The following is a 26,710-nucleotide window of genomic DNA, read 5'->3' on the forward strand; positions in this document are numbered from 1 at the left end:
AGGACCCCGCAATCGATTCAAGTTGGGGGAAGATACATCTGATTGGTCAGAAATTACTAAAAGAAATTCGGGATTGGATAAATCTAAAACAAGGGGAAAAAGAGGGGTATACAGCCAACTTAAACAATAACAGAAAGAAATTTAACAAGAAACAAACTTTTGAAATAAAGATTTCTCCAACAAAATAGTTCTTTGACTCCGCACTAGGGTGCGCTATTGTTGATCTTCAGTAGTGTCCTCTAGAAGAGAAAGTTCACACTTCTTACTTCAAGCTAAACAAAAACACATCAAAAGTGACACAGTTCAAAAACTCAAAATTTTCCACGTGGTGACATCTTCTGAGAAAGTAGAGAATTAATAGAATAGATAAAGTTCAACCTTCCTCCAGAAGAGGAGTTTCAACTGGCGCAACTTTTAAATAAACGGGGTAGAGGTGTACCGCCCGGTACAGACCTCCCCCCCCAAAAGTTCCTCCAGGGGTGACACATGAAATCAGTTTGAAACAAAGTCCAAGTAATGATGTTGATACGAAGATAGATAGCAGAAGCATTTACAAGATTTCTTAATTCAGTTTCAAAATGTTGTTGTTGCAGGTGAATGAAAGTCTTTATGTTTGTAGAATTTGAATTTCTGAAGATAAACTTTTAATACTTAAAGGTGAAGAAAAATTTTGCAATGTCCACCAAATATTGTTGTTGAATTCCCAAGTGTAGTTATTGCTTATGGTGACTGTCCATGTAGTTGATGTAGATTGAGTCGGATGGCCAGACCGGCCGTTGCAGCTTGCGTCCAACGGAGGCCGCTCGGACCCCTCAAGTACCCTGAGATACCGCTCGCCCGCACTATGAGGGGAGCAGAGGTGTTGAAGTACGCCGCGCCCGCGGTGAACAGATACAGGCTGCGGGCATGTAGCAGGTCGTGCGCCGCACATCAGCCTTGGCCGGGAGGAGAGCTCCGACTCGCCGTACACATGTCGTCCTCGCTGGAGAGGAGGGGGCCCATCCCCCTCCCCAGTCGCTGCACGGCGCTGCGCGGCTGCGGGGGCGCTGAAACATTAAAGCTAGGCGGCAGAATTGTGTTGGACTATCATCTTCTTTGAGGGTACAGGCTTGAGGAGAGGTTGAGGGGCCAGCGGCGTGTAGATATCCATGGCATTTACTATTATGAAGCCACAGTGTAAGGTGGAGCAGGAGACGGGAGCGTGGTAATGGCCGTGGCAAGAACAGGATGGCAGTTTAACGGGTCGGGGCAGGTTTTACACAAGGCTTACATCTAAAACCAAAATATTACAGAAGGGGGCAGAATGCCTTAAAAGTGAAACTCAAAAAAATATAACCTTCATATCCTTTCAAAATAATATGAACCAAGTTAACACAGAAATTACACCGGTTTCACCTGGGACAGGTGAACTCTAAATATCCTCTCGGTGGCTGGATTACTTAGCAATAAGGTAACCGGCGTAAGAAAATCGAGAATGATACAAGGCCCATGAAATCTGGGGGCAAGCTTGCCCGCGGGAACAAAATTTTTGACCATAACCTGGTCACCTACCTTCAAAGTGGTGGGTCTCCGTCCACGATCATACCTTTCCCTAACCTTTTCATGAGACACTTTAAGATTGGCTTTAGCCTTCTTCCAAAGATCGTTAATGTTATCCGGATCTATTGTCTCGGGTAGAATGTCATTCAAAGACCAGAGGTTAGAGAGCGGCGAGTTGGGAACAAACTTGAACATCAAAGAAGCTGGAGTAAATTTGTGTGATTCATGGACCGCCGAATTCAAAGCAAAAGCTAACCAATGCAGGGACGTGTCCCACCTAGAATGATCTTCATGATGATAGGCAATAAGTGCGGACCTGAGATTACGGTTAACCCGTTCAGCCAGAGATGGTTGAGGGTAATAAGCGGAAGTAGTTACATGAGAGATGGACAAGTCAAAACAGAATTTACGAAATAAATTAGATGTAAAAGCCTTAGCATTATCAGATACAATGTATTGGCACGGACCAAAAGAAGCGAAAATAGAATTTAAGCAAGTAATGGTTGACTGAGCGGTAGCCAGCTTAGTCGGAAATAACCAGGAAAATCTTGTAAAACCATCTACACACACAAAGATGAACTTGTTGGCATTACCCTTTGACTGGGGGAAGGGTCCCACATAATCAATATACAGGCGTTCCATGGGGCGCGACGCTTGATGAGAAGACAAAAGGCCTACTTTAGTGGACATGGTGGGTTTACTGATCAAACAAGATTTACAAGCTTTTACAAGTTCACGGATTTCACCGTCCATACCTTTCCAAATGAACATTTCACGAATCTTTTCACGAGTTTTAAAGATTCCAAGATGCCCCCCCAATGGGGTCTCATGATAATACTTGAAGATCATAGGCACAAGAACCGCTGGCACGACAACCTTCATCATCTTATCATGCCTCGATGGGCAACATAAAACACCATTCCTCAGAACATAAGGGACGACATGTTCCCCAGAAGAAAGGGTTTCCATTATCGGAGCCAGCGTAGGATCTTCACGTTGGTATTTCTCAATATCCCTAAAAAGCATGGGAGCATCTGTTAAGATGGCATTAACACCAGATAGTATGGACTCAGAAGGTGATGAACTGTCGACCGGTTCGTGGGTCTCTACGTCGTTATGAAACATACGGCTGAGTCCATCAGCAACAACATTTTCGGTACCTCTGATATGTCTAACATCAAACTGGAAGGCGGAAATACGAATAGCCCAGCGGGCTATACGACCAGTACGACGCGGCCTACCTAAGACCCAGCTTAAGGCTTGATTATCTGTCTCCAAGTCGAATTTGACATGTTCCAGATAGAGACGGAACTTTTCTAAGGCAAATAAAACTGCCAAACCTTCAAGCTCATATATGGAGTACTTTGCTTCTTGAGCCGAGATAGTCCTAGATGCATAGGCGATGGGGCGCCTCCCTAGTTCAGTCTCTTGAAGAAGGACTGCAGCTACCGCCGACGACGACGCGTCGGTTTGGACGATGAATTTCTTCAAGAAATCAGGCATAGCAAGTACAGGGGCATTACAGAGAGCTAATTTAAGGTCTTCAAAAGCGGCTTGTTGAGACGGTCCCCACTCGAATTTGATGCCTTTCCTACGAAGAAGGTTTAAGGGCGCCGCTCTATTAGCGAAGTTAGGAATAAACTTCCTGAAGAAATTCACCATACCAATGAATCTAGCGATACCTTTGATGTCCTTAGGAGGTTTAAAATCACGGATGGCCTGTGTTCTAGAATGATCGACAGCTACCCCATCGGGTGACACAATATGCCCTAGGAATGACATAGAGGGCTTAGCAAAGGCCACCTTGGACAACTTAACAGTTAACCCAGCCTTACGAAGGCGATTGAGAACTTCTCGCAGATGATCTAGATGTTCTTCAAAGGTTTCGGAAAATACGACGACATCATCCAAGTAGTGATATAAGTACTCAAATTTGATGTCGGAAAAGACCCTATCTAGTAGCCTAGTGAGCACAGCTGCCCCCGTGGGGAGCCCGAAAGGCACGCGGTTGTATTCATATAAATTCCAGTCCGTGGCAAACGCTGTAAGATGTTTAGACTCTTCGGCAAGGGGAATTTGGTTGTAGGCCTGATTCAAATCCAAGATCGTGAAGAACTTGGCCTTACGAAACCATGAAAAACAAGAATGAAGGTCGGGAAGGGGCACAGATTGCAACACCACCTTCCGATTTAGAGCCCTGTAATCAATGACAGGCCTGAAGCCTCCTTGGGGTTTCGGGACTAGAAAAATAGGCGAAGAATACGCTGACTTAGAGGGCCTAATAATACCATCCTTCAACATCTGATCGATGATTTCTTTCAGAGCCTTCATTTTAGGTGGAGATAGCCTATACGGTGGAAAACGGACAGGAATCGAATCCGTGACCTCAATTTTGTATTCAATAAGGTCAGTAACACCAAGAGTATCAGAGAACACCTCGGGAAACGACTGACACAGTTTCCGAATACTATCAGCCTGCTCCTCAGGTAGATGTCTAAGGTCTAACAACATCTCATCCTGGGTAGGCGAAATAGATGAACATGATACAGAATTACACTTTAACAAGGGAATTCTACAATTGGACGCAAATTTGAATGTGCACGACCTACTCTGGAGATCGAGCACAAGACCAGTGTGAGAAATGAAGTCCGCTCCCAATATGATGGGGCAAGACAAACGCTTGGCCACAAACAATTTGATCTTCCATGTAAATTTAAAAACCCGAATTTTGACATGTAAGGAACCTAGAATTTCTAATGGAGATGAATTAGCCGAAACATATTTAACAGGAGATGAGTCATAGTCAGGGAGTTTACAAACAGATTTCAATTTAGAATACCAATCAGCCGAAATAATGGAACAAATACTGCCTGAATCTAAGAGAGCTGTTATAGGCTCGTTATTTAACTCAATCTTAAGAAAAGGAACAGGTGCGGGGGTATCCGCCGCAATCCTAAGACACTCTTTAGGGCATTCAAAAGATGAATTTGAAGGCTGGTCGTTCTCTGCATTTACAACCTGTTTACTAGGGGCTAAGTCTCGGGAAGATGGATTAGTCGGCTCAGCCGACGCCACTAGTCACTTTTTATTATTGGCATAGCTGGAATTTGCACCAGAAGTTGAGCAGGAGGGGGTGCTATTTGAGTTTGGGCAATTCTTGGCGATATGTGAGAAGGCCCCACACTTAAAACAGCCTTGTGATGACCCTGCTCCATTCCTTGTCCCACTTGACTTGATCAGAGGACACTTATTCCGCAGATGGTCAGGCGACCCGCACGCATAACATTTACGGGGATTGACTGGTCGGCGAGGTGGAGGCCGAGTGTTACTAAAGGAAGGCGGGGGTTCTTTCGCGACACGCAAAGAATCGGCGTATCTAACTCCTTCCGCTGAGACGGCCAATGCTTCAAGTTCAGAGAAGGTTTGCGGACACGCCGCGAAACACAAATATGACCTGTAGGATGGCGAAATACCTTCGACAATAGCCTGCACAATCTGATCTTCAGGAAAGTGCAGAGCAAACACCCTAGTGTAGAATTTGATATCTTGAATGAAATCAGCCAAGTTTTCATCCAAGCGCTGTACACGGTAATAGTACTTCTGAATCAGGGAGGACCTGGCCCTAGCCGGGATGAAGTTAGCTAGCAAATGGGCATGGAAATCCTCAATAGATGATTGCTCGGCAATGGCTCTTACGATTTTATCAGAGAGAATACCAATAGCATACGGATAGATAATTTGCAAAATTTGACATGGCGAAAGAGAAAAAACAAGAGCATGATCCTGAAATTCCACTAGAAATCTTAAAAATGAAATTACATCACTGGTGGTGTTGACGGAAAACTTAGAGATACCTCTAAGCAACATTGCCAATGGATGAGGCAAGCTACTGAACCCAGGTGACATAGTCGTTAAAGGTTTCAATGGCAAAGAAGTTAATTCAGAGCGGATGTTACCCAATGACGCACGGCGTTCAGATTCGTTGTTCGATGGGGCAGAGATAGTTTGAGCAGCAACGGTTATCCTATTGACTTCTCCCTGAGGAGGCTCTTCCTCGTTACCTACATTCACCGTGGCGGGTTGATCAGTTTTGGGAGGAACTTCGCCGGTTAGCAATTGAGTGACCTTATTAGACAATTCAGAAATAGTTTCAAGGAGCGTATTAGCGTCCTTCCTCTGAACGTCATTCACCTTTAGAGACAACAGATCATTAACTCTATTTGCAAAGTGATACAGCCTGCCTTGCACACGCTTAATTTGATTAGGAGACGGATCGTTTTCATCAAAAAAGCTGACTACAGATGCTAGCCCAGTAATATTCTCGACGATCGTGGAAAGAGAGTCATCAATTTCTTTCTCTCCCAAATTGGGGATGGAAATGGGCAAATCAAGGGACTCTCTAAGCTTGTTGGTGTCGATTGCAACCGTGCCTCCAGATTGCACATTTCTGATAGTTAACTCGTATATCAACTCCTCTTTGCGCAAGTAGTTAAGGAGGAGAACATCGCGAGGGCCGGACATGATGACAGAACAATTTTGAAAAACTCAAAAAATTCCAGCAACTGAGAAAATTGTTAGAGTTCGAATCAAAGCAATGTTTAGCTGTCAAAAGGGGCTAAATTGAGACCCATTCAACCACGCTCTGCTACCACTTGTTACGGAGATATCCGTGGTAGGTAGAGGTGAAAGAAGGTGCGGGTGTGAATGGGTTTCAAGCTACGAAATTAACGTGCAATGTAAAATTAATTTAAAATTTAACTAGGTTATATTTTCTTTTCAAAAACAAGAGATAACAATCATAACAGGTACAGAGTAGCAAAAATGTAGGTACAATATTACTGGATTCGGGCTCAGTGCCCTTACTTCATAACTCTTGGGCAATCAGCCCCGCCTTACTCCAAAAAAAATTTTAGCCAAGGGGCAGAAAACCCCATTCATGCCCAGGAGCACTGGCTCCAAACATTACACATAAAGCCTGCACGAGGCATACAGAAACAAATTTCAAAGAGCGATCCGCTCTCAAAATTGTAAGCCTATCACAAGGCCACACCAAACTCTACCTTCAAGCTGTCCTTCTAAGGACGTATTCACAGGGGTAAAATACCCAACCTACGGAGGTCTATTACATGAAAAGAAGGTTGATTACATGACCTCTAAAATAACAATTTGAGAGGAGGCGAACTTGCACTCCTAATACACTTTGTTTTTAAAACCTAATCTGGCTCTGGGCCACTAACGCAAGGGCTAATCCCATACTACAGAGGTGACTTAGAGAAGAACACTTTACATTACATAAACGAAGAATAGTTTGAGAAAATAAGTTCACCTCAAAACAAATGTGAGTGGGAGCTCGAGAGGGTAGCACTCTCTATCCCAATATGTAGCTTTACAAGAAAAAGATGAAAAGAGTAATTACATTTTAGGAAAAGGTTACATGATGGAAATGCTTTCGAACCCGCCGCGAGTGTTAAACTGCCGACCTAGCAAGAAAAGAAGTTATTAATAGACCATTACCTGGTGTTGAACGGCTGAAGAAGAAAGAGGCGCTTCCCGCCTCCTGCTATGTACTTAATACACTGAAAGATGGAACAGAAGTGGCCCGGAGACCCTAAAATCAGCAGTTTATATACTCTCGCGGAAGTTTCTAGGCGTTAGGGGAATGAAAACACCCGCCCACAATGTTTTTATTGGATAGGACCCCGCAATCGATTCAAGTTGGGGGAAGATACATCTGATTGGTCAGAAATTACTAAAAGAAATTCGGGATTGGATAAATCTAAAACAAGGGGAAAAAGAGGGGTATACAGCCAACTTAAACAATAACAGAAAGAAATTTAACAAGAAACAAACTTTTGAAATAAAGATTTCTCCAACAAAATAGTTCTTTGACTCCGCACTAGGGTGCGCTATTGTTGATCTTCAGTAGTGTCCTCTAGAAGAGAAAGTTCACACTTCTTACTTCAAGCTAAACAAAAACACATCAAAAGTGACACAGTTCAAAAACTCAAAATTTTCCACGTGGTGACATCTTCTGAGAAAGTAGAGAATTAATAGAATAGATAAAGTTCAACCTTCCTCCAGAAGAGGAGTTTCAACTGGCGCAACTTTTAAATAAACGGGGTAGAGGTGTACCGCCCGGTACAATTATTATTATTAAGATTCTGTTGTCCCTCTGCTATACTGGAATTTTCTTGGTTGTCCAAATGATCATAGATAATTTAAACTATGCTTCTCTATTATTCTACTTCTGGATTTAGGATCCTTGATGCATTTCCTTTATTTGCTAATTAATAAATTATATCTGCATCCTTCAATATTTTTACCTTCCACCTAAAAAGGTGTTACTGAGGAGTTATCTTTAAATTTGATCACCAGTGATCTAACAGTGTTGGTTTGCACCGTTTTTGCTAATTATTCTCTCTAATTCTCAGTGGCATATTCAAATTCTTTATCAATTTTCCTAGCCTGGCACATATTTGATTATTCCCATGCCTTACCATGGCTTATAAAGTGATCCCTAGGTTGCTTCTAACTTTCAAAATTCATTGCTATTCTTTCCCTGTTTACAATTTTTGATGCAATAACTAATCCTATCATATGTTTGGTGCTCTCTCAATAATGTGATTTAAGTTAGGCCTATCATGTCTGTGTGGTACAGCATGCAAAATTACATTGGTTTTGTGCATTAATTTTAGCAAATGACTTATCATATTAGTAATTACATTTTCATTCAGTCCTATATCATTTGTTGCACATCTTTCTCTCCAAATTATTTTTCATGATTTCCCTTAAAGATGCATTTGGTTTTTCTCAATCCAAACAAGAACAAATAGATTAGCTAAAGCATAAAAATTAACATGGGATATCTGCAAAAAGAAATGTTTATCAATAAATTAAAAAATAAAACACTACAACACAGTTATAAAACCGGAAGCTACAAATGCAGCAGAAACACTTTTTCACCTGAATAAACAATCAAAGACTGACAGACTTCAGAAAATTGAAAGGAGGATTAGAAGAACCTGCATCAACAAAAAATACCAGAAAGATGGACAGTGGTGGATAATACGGTACCTAACAAAGTCATGTACAAAGAGCTAGAACCCATTACAGATACTATGCGTAAGAGGATACTGGGATTCTTTGGACATATCATGAGGATACAGGATTTGAGACTTCTGAAACAACTAGTACAATACAATCTTGTCTCAAAAAATACCACAACAGGACGTAAATGGATCAGAGAAGTAAGAGAGGATCTGAAGGAAATAGACCTTACAACAGAAGACACCACAAATAAGATAAAATTGAATACAAAACTCAAGAATACAAACCTCCACTTTAACCTTACATGAAACAAACCAACAACACGCATATTTTCAACCGAGGAAAGGGCACGAAGATCGGAGCGTCCGAAAAAGTACTGGGAGAACTGCAAAGCCCGAACAATCCCTTCAAAGAGACCTGAACGATGGACTGACTAAAGTGATCCTATATGGTCATAAAAGAAGAAGAATACTTTTCATTAACTGGGCCTAATTTGGATCAAAGAATTCCATTACATTGCTGGCCATGACTGCTGCTGATCAGCAAGATCTTCTTCATCTTGTTAGTACTCGCTTCCATTGGTGGCTCCTTCATTGGTATTGCTTTCCACCCGTTCATTGTTGAAGTTATCGTCTTCTCAGTTTTCTTTTTTGTCTCCTTTAAAATGTTTCCTTCCTGTTTCATTAAGGGCCCCACATCTGTTTGAAAGTTTCACTGGATTTGAGTCCACTGTCACTAGAGTCGTAGGTCTAAATTTCCTGCTTGACCTAGGCCTAACTTTAGTCTCCCTATGTATTTCACTAACCTGTTGTGTAAGATCATCATTAATTGCCTTCACTCATTAAAAACTGCTTGAAATTGTATTCTGGTTAAATCCACCTTGTCAATACACTGTTCTGTTAATGAACCTTATTATTTATTCATCATACATGTTTCAAGAACAATAAACCATCTCTTCATCAGCGATCATGTAATTGTAAACAGTAAACAGCACCTATTATGGTCAAATTGAATTGCCTTCAGTTGAACAATTTCAATTAATGCAGCTATTAAGTCCTGTTCCATTACCTTGATTATTGCTGCTTTAAAAGCACAAATCATCTCAACCTGAACATTCGCCATCTATAGCTCTCAAATAAGACATCCGATGTCTCGTCCATACAATATTTACAAATCCATGTGTTACTATTTACATTATCACTATCCACTGATATGCATTCCAAATGATACCATATATGAGAGTAATTCCCCCCCCAAAGTCTCCTATTTATTTATAAATACAGAACTCTGTTCGTGTGCCTGTTGGTCACAATATTGTGAAGAGTGTTTCCTGCGATCGCATATAAACATGCGCACACCACACTGAGGCACTCAGTCTTGGCCTGGCAGCCGTTGAGAATGGAGCTCCCAACGCCAACGTCGTGGAAATTCAAGCAAACACAGTCTGCCGGTAAAGTCATGACATCTGTGTTTTGGGATTGAAAAGGGGTATTGTTGGTCAACTTTATACCCGCTGGGACCACAATTAATGCTGACAGGTACTGTGAGACCTTGAAAAAACTCAGACGGGCAATTCATAACCAGAGAAGAGGAATGTTGAGCAAGGGGTCACCCGCACATCGCCCGGCAAACCGTTGCTCTCCTGTAACAGTTTCAATCAAGAATCAAGAATCTTTATTTGCCATTGACCATATACTCTGAAATAGGCTTCGTCAACTGATAATAATTTAGTACTTAATATTACTAAGGCTAAATGAACATACACCTTTTATTAAAACTTAATACTAACATGATGCATTTCTAAGAATTCAGAGGTATTATAAAATGGATTTTCTATTAACCAATCATACATTTTTCTTTTAAAATTACTTAAAGGAGTGGACCGTGTGGAATGTGGTTATTTTATTAAATAATCTTAAACTGATTTTATGTGAGTGAGCAGTTTTTGACAGCCTGTGAATTGGGATGTCAATGTCTGCTTTGCCCCGAGTATCATGAAGGTGAATGTTTTCTCTAGTACTGAATTAATTTATGTTGTTTTCAACATATGTCAAAGATTTATAAATATACAAATTTATAATTGTCAGTATTTTAAGCTTAATGAAGAGAGGTCGACAATGGTCAATGGAACATCATGAACCACCCACCCTATACTCCCGACTTGGTGCCCAGTGACTACCATTTGTTCCCTAAGTTGAAAGAACATGTGGCTGGAAAGCGATTCATCACCGACGACAAAGTGAAAGATGAGGTTCACAACCTCCTGAACAGCATGGCGGCGAGCTAGTATGACTTGGGCATAGAAAAACTGTCACAGTGTCTACAAAAATGCATCGACTGAAATGGTGATTATGTAGAAAAACAGCTAAATGTTCAAGCTGGAAAATGATGTAAACCATTGTAGAAATAAACAGGTCTACATATTTATAAAAAAATAGGAGACCTTATTTTTTGGATTACCTTAATAGAACTACAGTAACCCATTTCTCATAGCTTTTTGCTCAAACCAAACTTATTTCCATTCATTGTACAAAGCAAAGGACCATCACATGCCCATGTATACATTTCTACCACAGTCTTAGCAGAATCCTTGTACATCACTTCTTTAGATTTCCTTGGTACTTCCATCTTAAATTCCATACATTCTGGTAGAAAGCATTTATCTGTTGCACCCTTTAGCTAATTTCTGTAGCCATTCTTCCATTTTGCATCAGTTGACTTCCTATGTAGTTATTTGAAGCTGTACAAAATTTCAAGGTTCTGACCTCCATTATTAGTGATTCCTTTCCCTACTTTGTCACCTCTTGTTATCACTATCGTCTTGCACTTCTCCAGTGAATTTCTTTTTTTTCCCAGAATTTTCTTATTCAGTGTGCCCAGTTGTTCTTGTACTTCTGTAGTATCCATTCCCTCCCCATAATATCATCAGCAAATAGCATTACCTTCATCTCTCTTTCACCAAATGCTTCCTTTGACTCGTTCACAATTTCATCCATTACCATTATTAATAATATTGGTGACAGCACACTTCCTTGTCTTAGCCCAGTAACATTCCTAACCATTCCATCCTCCCAACAAGGGTCTCAATACAGCTAAAACATTTGCCATACATTGCAGGTAGAATCTCCTTTGCTATTTTCTTAGCATTGTTTCCCATATCTTTACCCTGGGTACACTAACATATGCCTTTCCTACATCGAGAAACGGAATCACTAGATCTTTGCCATACTCCCAATATATATTTCCATTAACTGCCTCATACTAAAGATGGGATCCATCATCTGCCATTTCTAAAGCCATGTTGCTCCTCTACTAACTGTCCTTACATTTTTCCTCTCAACCTTCTTTCTGTTATCCTTTCCATTATATTTGCAACTTGTGATATGAGTGCGATTCCTAGATAGTTATTGCATACTTTCTTGACTCCCTTCTAAAACACTGGTATTATTATTACTTTTCCCCATTATTTTGGTGCATATATCTGTATACTTATACATTTTACCAACCTATACAGCCATTGTAAACCAAAAAAGGCAAGCCACCTGAATCATCTCCATGCTTACTTCATCTATGGAATAGAAAAATGGTAGTATAATAGTCCACCTAGTCAATATATTATATAATTATATTACTACTAGCAGTTACCCGCAGCTTAGCTCACGTGAATTTCATAATTTGATAAAAGAAATCATTGCACAGTACTGTAGTAAGACATTATCTGAAAATCCCTAAAGTATAAAAACTCACCGAAAAAATGAGTTTCATTTACCCCAGAAACTCTTTGTAAGCCACGTTTGTGGTATTGCCTTTTGGGGCTAAGATGACCATGCGACATAGAACTGCACATGTGAGACACAGTCTTCTCTAAAGTTAATTTATTTTTAATGGAGATTCCAAATACCTACTTCCACGCCTGTAACATCTTCAGTTTTTGAGATGTATCCTCATAAAAATTAATTTAACTCTTCACTTCTTTTCACCCCCGTTAAGTGTCTTTTCTGAAAAAAATGTTCCTGTATTTGTAAAGGACTTTCCGAATATCAAGTTTCTTGTCTGTAACCTGTTAAGTTTTTTACATATACTGTAGATATAACGGTACTCGTTTTAAAACTTCATTCGCTTTTTCAATTCTTTTCAGCCCCTTAAACGGATTTTCTGAAAACAAAAAGGTACACGTTTCTTTGTTTTTAAAGGAGATTCCAAATACCAATTTTCACTTCTGTAACATCTTCAGTTTTTGAGATATATGTATCCTCATAAACAGAATTCAACTCCTTCTTTACTTATTTTCACCCCACCCCCAAGTTGATTTTCCAAAAACAAAACAAAAAATACATGTTTATTGTTTTAAAGGAGATTCCAAACACCAATTTTCATGCCTGTAACATCTTTATTTTTTGAGATATAAGTATCCTCATACAAAGCATTCACCTAATTTTTCAATTCATTCACCTCCTTTAAGTGGATTTTTCAAAAACAAAAGAATATGTATTTTTTTATTTTGAAAGAACATTCTAAATACCTCATTCCACCCCACCCCCCAAGCCCTGCCCAAAAAATGATTATGCATTTCTTTTTTAAAGGAGATTCCATATACCCATTTTCAAGTCTGTAACATTCAGTTTGTAAGATATAAGTATTCCGATGAAAGGAATTCAATTTTTTTCACTTTCTTCCACAAAAAGATGCATGCTTTTTTATTTATAAAGAAGCATCCAAATACCAATTATCATGACTGTAACAACTTCAGTTTTTGAGATGAAATGAAATGGCGTATGGCTTTTAGTGCCGGGAATGTCCGAGGACATGTTCGGCTCGCCAGGTGCAGGTCTTTGGATTTGACGCCCGTAGGCGACCTGCACATCATGATGAGGATGAATGGTGATGAAGACAGCACATAAATCCAGTCCCCGTGCCAGAGAAATTAACCAATGATGGTTAAAATTCCTGACTTTGCCAGGAATCGAACCCAGGACCCAATGACCAAAAGCCAGCATGCTAGCCATTTAGCCATGGAGCCAGACAAGTTTTTGAGACATATGTATCCTCATAAAGTTAATTCAACTCCTTTTTCACCCCCCCCCCAAGTTGATTTTCCCCCCAAAATGCACTTTATTTTTAAAAGAGATTCCAAATACCACTTTTCACGTCTGTAACATCTTTAGTTTTTTTAGATATAAGTATCCTCATACAAACAATTCCACTAATTTTTCAATTCTTTCACCGCTTAAGTGGATTTCCCAAAAACAAAATACGTGTTTCTTTATTTTTAAAGGAGATTCCAAATACCAAAATTTACATCAGTAAACTTTTAAGTTTATTAGATATAGATATGCTCATTCAAACAATTCATCCCCCTTCTCACCCCCTTAGCGACGGAATAACCAAAAGTCCTCCCTTAGTGAGCTCCTACACTCTAATATAAATGTATTCCCAAAATTTTATTTCTTTATGTCCACTAGTTTTGGCTTGGCGATGATGAATCAGTCAATCAGTCAGTCAGTCAGTCAGTCAGGACATGTTATTTTATATATATAAACAAACCCCATGGCACTACAGTCCTCGAAGGGCCTTGGCCTATCAAACAACCGCTGCTCAGCCCGAAGGCCTGCAGATTACGAGGTGTTGTGTGGTCAGCACGACGAATCCTCTCAGCCGCTATTCTTGGCTTTCTAGACCAGGGCCGCTACCTCACCGTCAGATAGCTCCTCAATTCTAATCACGTAGGCTGAGTGGACCTCGAACCAGCCTTCAGGTCTAGGTAAAAATTCCTCACCTGGCTGGGAATTGAACCCGGGGCCTCCGGGTAAGAGGCAGGCATGCTACCCCTACACCACGGGGCCGGCTATTTTATATATATATATATACAGGGTGTTAGGTGTATACGTGCAGATATTTATTGTAGCAATAGAGAACGATGTGACGAACCACTATATATCAAACTTTTAGTAATCCTCGGAAGTTATTTTCGAGAGCAAAGGGGTACGATGTTTTTAGAATAGGTAGTATGCCTTGTTCTTGTGAATGAATAGCTTTCCTTTGGTAACAGGCAAGTCACGCGCCATCCCTGCCAAACTGGTTTCCGTTCTGTTTATGTTTAAGAGCAAATGGACTACTGTGACAGCTGAGCGCTCCCTATTCAATGCCACGAGATGTTACGTAATATACTTGCCAAACTGGTTTTATGTTTACGAGCAACTGACCTACGGTAACAGCTGAAGGCTACCAATCTACAACATGTTACGTTACATTATCGCCAGACTGATTTGATGTTGTTAGTATTTAGTTTCCGTCTTAGGGGTTTCAGACAACACTAGTTATCGGTTTCGGACCCTGGAGATGTATTGAATTCTCAGCGTTAATACTGGTTCATTTGCTGTTGCGTCCTTTAGGGGATAGGGATATCTGTGGTCGTCAGCCCTGTGGTCTAGTGAGTATGGAAATGACCTGAAAACCTGTGTCGGTGCGCGACCTGTACGAGCGTGTGATATAATTATTGGTTGGGATACGCACGCCGGGACGTGAAATGCGGTACGATCCCCGTTGTGCATTGCGTAAAGGTAGAAGAAGGAAGACAGTTCCTTGCGCCAACGAACAAATGCATGGCATAGGATATCCATATGAGTAGAATCAGAATTGAATTATCGAAGCACATCGAACGTTTTGTTTCAAACGAAAAATGGACATATTATACAACTAAGTAAATTAAACGTACCTACATTTCGTGCTTCCTGCCTGGTTGAGTGGTTAAAACGGCTGAGGTGCCAGCCTTTTGACTCCAACTTCGCATGTTCGAACCTGGCCCCGTGCAGTGGTATTTGAAGGTGCTCAAATACGTCAGCCTCGTGTCGGTACATTTACTGGTACACCGAGCTCGATAGCTGCAGTCGCTTAAGTGCTATCAGTATCCAGTATTCGGGAGATAGTGGGTTCGTACCCCACTGTCGGTAGCCCTGAAGATGGTTTTCCGTGGTTTCCCATTTTCACACGAGGCAAATGCTGGGGCTGTACCTTAATTAAGGCCATGGTTGCTTCCTTCCCACTCCTAACCCTTACCTGCCCCGTCATCGCTATAATACCTATCTGTGTCGGTGCGACGTAAAGCAACTTGTCATTCGAGCCAAGACACCACTGTGGTTCAGAATATCCTCTGGTGCTTAAACATACGTTCACGGAGGTCATCCGAAGTGGTTACCGCAGTTCGGTATACTTTGTTTCTCATGTCCCCCCAGGCATAACAATCCACTGGAATAAGGGCTGGCCAATTGATAGTTCCACATCGTCCTGTCTACCGTTGAGAAAATGTCTGCACCATCGTGTAAAATCCACGTGGTTCGGCGTAGTCGAAGCGACACGTCCTCTGAAAGCTCCAGTAACGTACTGTATCTACTGTACAGGAGCAAGATAACATTAATAAAAAGATGTAACCGACCTCCAACTACACCCATCCTGATATTAATTAGAACCGGTGCTGGGAACTGCCTTGTCCTATTGAATGGGGATATTCCACAGCTCATGAGTGGGATATAGTGGGTTCCAACCCCTCTGTCGGCAGCCCTAAAGGTGGTTTACCGTGGTTTTCCATGTTCACACCAGGCAAATGCTGGGGCTGTAACGTCATGAATGCCACGATCGCTTCCTTTCCGATACTAGCCCTTTCCCGTCCCATCGTCACCATAAGGAAAGCTACACCGATCAAATTTATGCAAGTAAGGTGATTGGTACCGGTCTGAGTGTCTGAGACCGTTGAGGTCCTTATCTTCCGACCTCCAACTTGGCAGGTTCAATCTTGGCTCAGTCTGATGATATTTGATGGGGCACACATACGTCAGTCTCGTGTCGTAGAAATACTGGCACGTAAATGAACTCCTGCGATATGAAATTTCGTCACCTCAGCGTCTCAGAAAACGGTATAAATAGTATGTGGAACGTAAAGCAAAATAACGCTAATAAAAAGACGATTGGTCAAAGAGACAGACTTCTCACTGCATCCATCCAGATATTAATTGAGAGCCGGTGCTAGAGGTTGCCTTGGTATACTAAATATTAAACACTCCTTCTATAAAAATTGCCTTATGTGTCACTAATACACCTGACAGAAATTCTGGATTGAGTGCTTGATCAATTAACCAGCGGCAGAAATCCACTCTTAAATCATCACCGAGCTTGATAGTAGCAGTCGCTAAAGTTCGAACAGTATCCAATATTCGGGATGTACTGGCTTCGAATCCCTCTGTCGGCAGCTTTAAAGATGATTTTCCGTGGTTTTTCATGTTCACACCAGGCAAATGCTAGGGCTGTACCTTAATTAAGACCACGGTTGCTTCCTTCCCGATCCTAGTCCTTAGTTATATCTGTCGCCATAAAACCTATCTGTGTCGGTGCGACGCTTATAGGACGATGGGATAGCAAAGGCCTAGGAGTTGGAAGGAGGCGGCCGTGGCCTTAATTTAGGTACAGCCCTAGCATTTGCCTGGTGTGAAAATGGGAAACCACGGAAAACCATCTTCTGGGCTGCCGACAGTGGGATTTGAACCCATTATCTCCGGGATGCAAGCTCTCAGCCAAGCGTCTCTAACCGCACGGCCATTTCGCCCGGTAATAATAATAATAATAATGATAATAATAATAATAATAATAATAATAATAATAATAATAATAATAATAATTTTTGCTGCCGGGCAGAGTGGCTCAGACGGTTGAGGCGCTGGCCTTCTGACCCCAACTTGGCAGGCTCGATCTTGGCTCAGTCCGATGGTATTCGAAGATGCTCAAATAAGTCAGCCTCGTGTCGGTAGATTTACTGGCGCGTAAAAAGAACTCCTGCGAGACTAAATTACAGCACCTCAGCGCCTCCAGAAACAGTAAGAGTAGTTAGTGGGACGTAAAGCAAATAACATTACCGGTATTATCAGGTCATTAGGAGCTGAAAGGCAGGGAAGAAAATAGTAAAATATGCGTGGTGTAGGAGGAAACAAGATGAAATGTACTTCACCCGTGCCTACATCGCTCGCAGTAGTTTACTACAGGATAGTATGCGTAAGACCAGAACCAGGTCTCTTTGCGATGAGTCAGGTGTATATTCGTATTGTGGTTAGCACTAGAGGACAAAGTGTGACAAACAGGTTTTGTGTATAAACATCAAACATGCACACCAACAGACACACACACGCAATGTACCCAAACCAGTACAGTGTAGAATGAAGAACTGCCATGCTGTGTTCAAGGTCAATATCTAGCGTTTTAACAAGCACGTCTTCCGTGTGTTGTGTTCAGCTTGCGCCACGTACAAGGCAATCGCGAACTGAAACTCTAGATTTATAATTTTTGTTACCGGTACTTCAATTTTTCTGCTCCGATTTATGAGAATATCGAACTATCGAGACTCAAAATACTACATCGATTGAGAACTGAACTCCCAACTCAATACGCTGCAGAAATGGTGTAACATCTGACATACCAATGTGAAACACGTAGCAATTGTTCAAGTGACCTCCCTGGACTACTCTGCAGGCTTCACTTCTCCGTACCCGGCGAGTTGACCATGCGGTTAGGAGCGCACAGCTGTGAGCTCGCATCAGGGAGATTGGGGCTTCGAACCCCAATGTCGGCAGCCCTGAAGATGGTCTTCCGTGGTTTCCCAAGTTCACACCAGGCATTGCGGGGGTTGAACCTTAATTAAGGCTACGACCACTTTCTTACCATTCCTAGGCCTTTCTTGTCCGATTGTCGCCATAAGACCTCTCTGTGTTGGTACGACGTAAAGCAACTAACAAAAGAAAATCACTTCTCCGAATCCAGTCTTCCGTAATATCCATTGGAGATCTGGCGGGCCAATTGATGGGTCCATGTCGTCCTATTCGCCATAGACCAAAGGACTGATCCAAATGATCACGCAGTATACATTATATCAGGTGGTGGACCATCGTGTAAAAACCACATGTTTCGGCGTAGTCGAAACGGAGCGTCCTCTGAAAGCTCTAATAACGTACCTATGAGGAACTCCAGGTAAGATACCCCTATGAACTGTGCAGGTAAGATGATGATAATAATGTCATTGGCTTTACGTCCCACTAACTACTTTTCACGGTTTTCGGGGACGCGGATTTGCAGGAATTTAGTACGATAGGAGTTCTTCACGTACCAGTAAATCTACTGATACAAGGCTGACGTATTTGAGCACCTTGTCAAGACTGGACTCAGAAGGCCAGTGCCTCAACCATCTGAGCCACTCAGCCCGGCAAGATGATTGGTGCAGCACTGCGTAAAGTGCTGGCCTTCTGAACCCAACTTGGGAGGCTTGGTCTTGGCTCAGTCCGGTGGTATTTGAAGGTGCTCAAATACGTCAGTCTCGTGTCCGTAGATTTATTTGCATTAAAAAATACTGCGATAAAAAATTCTGGCATTTCAGCGTCTCCGAAAAACGTGAAAATTAGTTAGTGGAACGTAAAAATATTATTATTATTAGTAGTAGTAGTAGTAGTAGTAGTAGTAGTAGTAGTAGTAGTAGAAGTAGTAGTAGTAAAATTATTTTTACGGAAGTTCTAATTAAACGGATCCATTACAGTCATCATTTTACCTATCGGTACTTACTGTTCAGTAATAAGCCTTCCGTCCGCCTCTGTGGTGCAGTGGTTAGTGTGATTAGCTGCCATCCCCGAAGCTCGGGTTCGATTTCCAGCTCTGACAAGAAATTTGAAAAGTGGTACGAGGGCTGGAACGGGGTCCACTTAGCCTCGGGAGGTCAAATGAGTAGAGGTGGTCCGATTCCCACCTCAGCTTTTTTTTTTTCTTTTTGCTAGGGGCTTTACGTCGCACCGACACAGATAGGTCTTATGGCGACGATGGGATAGGAAAGGCCTAGGAGTTGGAAGGAAGCGGCCGTGGCCTTAATTAAGGTACAGCCCCAGCATTTGCCTGGTGTGAAAATGGGAAACTACGGAAAACCATTCCCACCTCAGCCATCCTGAAAGTTGTTTCCCGTAGTTCCCCCCTTCTCCAGGCAAATGCCGGGATGGTACCTAACTTAAGGCCACGGCCGCTTCCTTCCCTCTTCCTTGTCTATCCTTTCCAATCTTCCCAAACCCCCGCAAGGCCCCTGTTCAGCATAGCAGGTGAGGCCGCCTGGGTGAAGTACTGGTCATTCTCCCCAGTTGTATCCCCGATCCAATGTCTCACGCTCCAGGACACTACCCTTGAGGCGGTAGAGGTGGGATCCCTTGCTGAGTCCCATGAAAAACCAACCCTGGAGGGTAAACAGATTAGGAAAAAGAAGAATAAGCCTTCTATTAGAAATGCCCGGCGGCAGTTCCACAGTAGGTCTTTTTCCTTCGAGCAATGTTCACGATGGATGCAACTACGGTTTTTGAAATTTGTCTCATTAATAACAATTTCACTGAATACTTATAGCCTTTTCTTTCAGTGTCCACCGTCCTTTCAATGACCTAAAACGTTTATGAATAAGCATAGACAACCCGCATTGTCTATTGTCAGAAATTCATCGTAGACTGTCGCAATAACAGCACAGAAATGTTGCGCCCATATTTCATTTACTTATTAACCATTTCCTTTCATTTTGTCAGCTTGGATCACTGAGTAATGCCATTGACGTCTTAAAAATCGCACACAAATACACAACACTTGATTCGCACGTATGTGCTTGTACGGATCTTCGACGTCACTGTAAGGATTCTGTGTACTTTTCACACAGAGTACCCTACACCGGTTTTCGAGTACAGCAAGTGACCTGGCACGTGAGTCATCCTCTTCTACTTGCCAAGCCTTTAGGGGAAGTGCACAACAACATGTGTTGGCCTGCGATAAGAAACAGGTTCAACAAGCCCTATACTCGGCTACTGTACTTCCGCTACGCGTGGACAGAATGACATCACCGGCGTATCCTGCTACGGCCGTTCAAAACACATTAGGTCCTGAAATATTTGGCTCAGTTATGGGCAAACTAATAGGACAAGGTAAAAATTACATAGCATATATTATGAGATGTATTTTTCTTAGCCGACTAGCTTAATATCTGCACGTATACACCTAACACCCTGTATATACACCATAGTGTATTTTTCTGTTTCATTGTAAATTGTCAATACGGTGTTATGATGAAAGTTACTGTATGCAACTTCATGTATCCCAGCCGCCTTCCATATTTTCCTTCATCTAACTGTAAGTTCCACCTCTAACACTGTAATATCTCTCTCTTCTTCTAAGTCCACAACCTGTACTTCCAGCATTTTTTTTGTTGGTACAATTGTCCTCATTTTACCAGTCATCTACTACTTCTTTTCTCTCAGATATTTGCCACAGATCTTCTGTGCACAATTTATAAAATAATGCCTTTTTAAACATGGACCACTTCTCTCCCCACTTTTGTGACTGAAGTGTCATGTTTCAGGATCTCCTGCACTATGAGAGACTTTGTCTCATTACCAAAAATTGATGCCTATGCAGTGGCCTCCACGGTATGCACTAGCCATGCGTCTTGGTAGGTGTACTAGGTACCAACTGATGAGCCCAGCTTAGCACATGGGGGCAAAACACTGGCAACCAGGAATGTGTTAGCCGGAAGATTTATAATGTCCAATAACGGACCATTTATACTGGTATTATAAATTTACTCATTCGGAACAAATATTTCAGATTCCCTATGGGAATCAACATCTATATCATTTGATGGCCAGGTGGGCATCAATTTTTGGTAGTGGGACAGGGTCTGTCATAGTGAATTGGCACTGCCGGTGGCTACAATTAGCCTACGCTGTGGCCTTCACGGTATGCACTAGCCAGTGTCTTGGTAGGTGTGCTTAGGTACCAACTGATGAGCCCAGCCTAGCACACGGGGGCAAAACGCTGGCAACCAGGAATGAGTTCGCTGTAAAATTTATAATGTCCAATAACGGACCATTTATATTGGTATTATAAATTTACTCATTCGGAACAAATTGCAAGTTATGAATCTCATTCCGTATTGATGGTTATCACTTTACAAAAGAAAATATTTATAAAATCCTCCTATCAATACAATTCAGGTCATCTGTTAGATGAAGCAAAGTCTATACATGTTTCAGCCTAATCTCAAGGCCATCTTCAGTAGTAAACCAATGATTACATAATATACAAACAAATTAAAAAACGTAATGATGTGAAGTGACAGTGATCATGATTAGTGAGTTAAAAACACATTGAGGTACAAAGTCCTCTCGTCTAATAGATCTTGCTGACTGTTAAATAAAACACTATGCTGAGGAGTGTAGTGAGACCGTCAATACTACGAATAAAACGTGTAACATCTGTAATGAGAAAAAAGGAATATATGAGTGGACGAAGAACAAGTTAAAAATGATGTACGAAAAGAAAACTCATATGACTTACTTGTAACTAAAAGTTGTCGTCTCGAATGGAGATGACCTTGTCGGTCTCAAGTCACATTGACAACTAAGCCTGTGTGTGGCTTACTGTGTATCTGTGTCGATGTGGTTGGGAGGGGTAATGGAGGGGTAGGGGCAGGGAGGGAGGGACGTTGTGATTCGCGGAAGGAGGGTGTTGATGGAAGGGTGGGTCTTGTTCTAGAATGTCGGTAGTGAAACTCTTTTTTATTAATGAACTGTTCGCAGATGAGCGGGACAAAGGTTTCCAATAAAATATTTTTCTTTTCGTTGATTTCATTTAAGTTATAGACGGGATTGTTATATTGGTCGATATCTATATATATATTCTCTAGTATATTAAGTAACGGACCTTTCTGTTCGTAATGCAGGATCTTTAAATCTTGATCAATTGTTGTGTATTTATGATTTTTCTCTCTACAATGTTCGCTCATGGCTGAGTAGCGATTATACTTTAGGGCATTAAGATGTTCGGAGTATCTTACATTGAAACTGCGGCCTGTTTGCCCAATATACGTTGAAAGACATGATTGGGATTTTAATTTGTATATTCCAGAGTTAGAAAATTTTTTGCTGTTGACAGTATGAGAATTAAAAAACATTTTTGTATTGGTGTGAACGGTCTTGAAAGCTACTTTTAACTTGTGCTTTTTAAAGATGTTTGAAATAGGATATATATTATTATTATTATTAAAGGTAAATGTGGTGAACTTCTCTTTATGGGAAGATTGTTTTTCTAAGGTGGTCTTGGGTCTATTTCTAAATTTATTGAGAATTTTATTCACGAAAGCTTTACTGAAACCATTACCTTCGGCTATTGCATAAATGGTGTTGATTTCCTTTCTAAAATTCTTACGGGATAAAGGAACCTTAAGAGGTCTGAAAATCATACTATTGTAAGCTGTCTTCTTCTGTGTCCCTGGGTGTAGAGAAGTTTGATGGATTGTGTTTACTGTGTGAGTGGGCTTCCTGTAAATATTAAAAGAAATGGTTTTATTCTGATTGCGAGTAATAGTTAAATCGAGATAATTAAGGGAATTGTTGTTCTCGGATTCTATCGTAAACTTTATGTGTGGGTCCAGGTTATTAAGTAATTCAAGAACGGTGTTGCTGTCAGTAATGTGAGAATCCAGGATAATAAAAGTATCATCCACATACCGAGTCCAATGTTTGATCCCTTTAATTTTACCTATAATGTGAGTGTATTCGAGGAAATCTACGTAAATATCAGCGAGGATTCCCGAGGCTGGTGACCCCATAGGAAGCCCCTTCTGTTGGTATATGATGTTGTTAAAAGTAAAGAAGCCATTATTTAATGTAAACTTGAGAATCTGAATAAACTCTTCTATCTCCCCTATAGTCAATTTACTGAATTTGGAAAGATTGTTTTTTACTATTTCAATGGTTTTATTGACGGGTACGTTCGCGTACATATTTTCTATGTCAAAAGAGTGAAGGGTGTAATGTTTCGGTAACGTGAGATTTTTTATTCTATTGCAGAATTCCAGGGAATTTTTAACTGACGTGTTAGCTTGAAAGGAATAATGTGTTTTAAGAAAATTGTGAATAAATTGGGATATTTTATACGTCGGACTACTTCTGAAGTTAATAACGGGCCTTATGGGGACACCCGCCTTGTGAATCTTCGGTAACGCTTTCGCCGTAGGTAACTTGGGATTCATGACGATCAGTTTTGATTTTTCTACGTCATTAAACAAAAATAAAAAATTCTTAATTAAAGCTTTCAGCTCTCTTTGTATTCTATTGGTAGGATCTTTTTTTACTGCGTTAGTGTTATTATTAGTAAAGAAGAATTGTCCCTCCCTCCCTCCCTCCCTGCCTCACCCCCTCCATTACCCCTCCCCCTCCATTACCCCTCCCAACCACATCGACACAGATACACAGTAAGCCACACACAGGCTTAGTTGTCAATGTGACTTGAGACCGACAAGGTCATCTCCATTCGAGACGACAACTTTTAGTTACAAGTAAGTCATATGAGTTTTCTTTTCGTACATCATTTTTAACTTGTTCTTCGTCCACTCATATATTCCTTTTTTCTCATTACAGATGTTACACGTTTTATTCGTAGTATTGACGGTCTCACTACACTCCTCAGCATAGTGTTTTATTTAACAGTCAGCAAGATCTATTAGACGAGAGGACTTTGTACCTCAATGTGTTTTTAACTCACTAATCATGATCACTGTCACTTCACATCATTACGTTTTTTAATTTGTTTGTATATTATGTAATCATTGGTTTACTACTGAAGATGGCCTTGAGATTAGGCTGAAACATGTATAGACTTTGCTTCATCTAACAGATGACTTGAATTGTATTGATAGGAGGATTTTATAAATATTTTCTTTTGTAAAGTTCGGAACAAATATTTCAAATCTCTATGGAAATCAACATCGTTATCACCCGCAAATTAACCGCAAAGCGAATTATCCGCACGTGAATTATCGGGAGTGCACTGTAATAACAATAGCTAGCAGTAATGAAACATGAAAAGTTTGTCAGACTCCACTCTTAAAACCTAACAAACAATAGCTCATTAGCACATCTACAGTCCCTCAGTACACCACACTTTTAACTAACTTTTGTCGGACTCCAGATGACTGTAATAAACACCCTCTGTCAAATTTATGTTATCATCTACTCCTAGTCTTGTATTTTTACCAACTACCTTCCCTCCATCTGTACTGTGTATCATTTACTATCCAGTACCATTCCAGACTGCACAAAATCAACCATCTGCTCCATTGGGGTTCCTGTCCTCTTTTTTCTCCCCCTTCACAAGGAACTTTCTACTGAGATAAACTACAAGCACTTTTCAAACCTCAAGAACATTGGACCTACCAACCCTCATTGACTCCTTCCATTGTGAAAAACTTAAAAGCAAAACCTGCAAGATTCTCTTAGTGAACAATGACTATCCTGGTATTATATGACACAAGAAACTAATGACATAAAGGTAATACGGTCTTGGCCCACATATAAGACGGCCTCATACATAAGGCAGCCCTAAATATTTTGAAGGTATTTGCGAGAAAATTCAGGTAGTAAATGTAATTGCAACATATTACAAAAGGCTACATACTGGATAGCCCTCATTTCATTTCTACTATCTAAGTTCAGTAAGAAGCCAATCAATTTTGTTTAATTTTCCTATCTTTGGTCCTCTGAATGCTTTTCATGATCTCAAGTTTTCTTCAGTTACATTTGGAAACATGGTATGTTTTTTGCAGCCTGAGCATTATCAGTTCATTTTGCCTTGTGTAAAACCTGATATTCGAAGCTTACATTATCATAACTTCTCTCTCCTTCATTTAACTGAAGTGACAAAGATGCTCTCCTTTTAACATGATCTGCCATCACTAGAATAGTCATGCTAACAAGTAACAATAGATCACAAGCCACAAATTGGAAAAAGAAAGTAATCAAAGCTCGAGATACGTATATTAATTTGTGAATTTGAGCTCAGCTGCAATGTGCTTGGTGACTCCCACCACACAGGCCAGTACAGCTAGGGTATGATACAAAAAGTTCTTCACAAAAATGAATCTCTAAATGTTAGGGTGCACGTATAAGATGACTAATATTTTAAGTACATTTTAATCTACAAACAGAGTCCTACATTCGGGCCAATACGGTAATTGCTATAATGACTGTGTCATTTTTTATGGGATATAAAATTCTGCACATTGGGTATTTTATCTCCCTTTTCTTCTTATAGATAAGACAGCGAATGCAGTGTCAAATTAACAACTTGAATGAGAATTTTGACCAAGCACAGATGAGAATTCGCAGCCTTCAGTCACATGTCAACTTCCTCAAGACTTCTTACACCAACATATTTGAAGGCGGCAACATGATGATTCAAGATGGTCCAGCCTATGGCCTAGATTCACGCTGTGACTGTAATTTCTGAGGTGCCAAATTCCAGGACCAAATTCGGTTTAGTGTGATGGATACAGATTTACATAAATACCCTCTATGTAACAAATTCTTGGAATAAGAAGTAATTGTGCTTTTGTTAGACCGAGATAAGCTGCTGGTCAGCATGTAAGTCTTTAATCCATTCTTGTGAATTATAAATAAACCCAAGCCACATTATGTAAGGTCAGCAGCATTCTTTCTTGTGCTTATATGTTATGTTCATATATTTTATCATGTACAATATTGTAACATGTTTTAAAATTTAACTAAAAATGTTTTGTTGTACAATCATATAATGTAAAGCAGAAAATAGCAAATAATAGGACATGGTAATACCTCACATTCACATTGAATACCATAAAATTAAACACGAGAATTTTTCCTATGATCCATTTCATGTGAAATCATATGGAATCTAATGGAACCTGATCTCGGTGCTACTAATCCTCTTAAAAATGTTTGTACTACTGTAGAAAATAAAAACTACAAATCTATATTGTATGTCATACTCTGGAATTAAAAGCTTACTAAAGGTTTCAAAAATTAGCAAACAGTATTCCAGTATTGAAACAGATACTTAAATCTGGTATCATATTAAGTACAAAAATTGAGACTTATCTATATTTAAGTGGAATGTACCCAGTTTTAACCCATTAATGCCCAGTGCATACCATGGTACATATTGAATGCTTAAATTCATGCCATAAATTAGAATGACTCTGTACCCTGAACAAATTTTGTAAGCAATAATATTAAGTCAGAATAAAACAAACATAAAAACA

The 26,710-nt window shown here is 40.5% G+C and overlaps 1 protein-coding gene across 1 annotated transcript in view; it reads left to right on the plus strand.

Moving 5' to 3' along the window:
• Nucleotides 1-26,435, plus strand: part of LOC136876423 (outer dense fiber protein 2) — a 456,680-nt gene extending 430,245 nt beyond the window's left edge. Inside the window, exon 13 of the mRNA XM_068228338.1 lies at nucleotides 25,726-26,435. Coding sequence (XP_068084439.1) covers nucleotides 25,726-25,920 — 195 coding nt within the window. The 3' untranslated portion in view covers nucleotides 25,921-26,435. The remainder of the gene's footprint in view (nucleotides 1-25,725) is intronic.
• The last annotated feature ends 275 nt before the right edge of the window (nucleotides 26,436-26,710 follow it).

The sequence above is a fragment of the Anabrus simplex genome, chromosome 1 (assembly GCF_040414725.1).
Source record: "Anabrus simplex isolate iqAnaSimp1 chromosome 1, ASM4041472v1, whole genome shotgun sequence".
Taxonomy (NCBI): domain Eukaryota; kingdom Metazoa; phylum Arthropoda; class Insecta; order Orthoptera; family Tettigoniidae; genus Anabrus; species Anabrus simplex.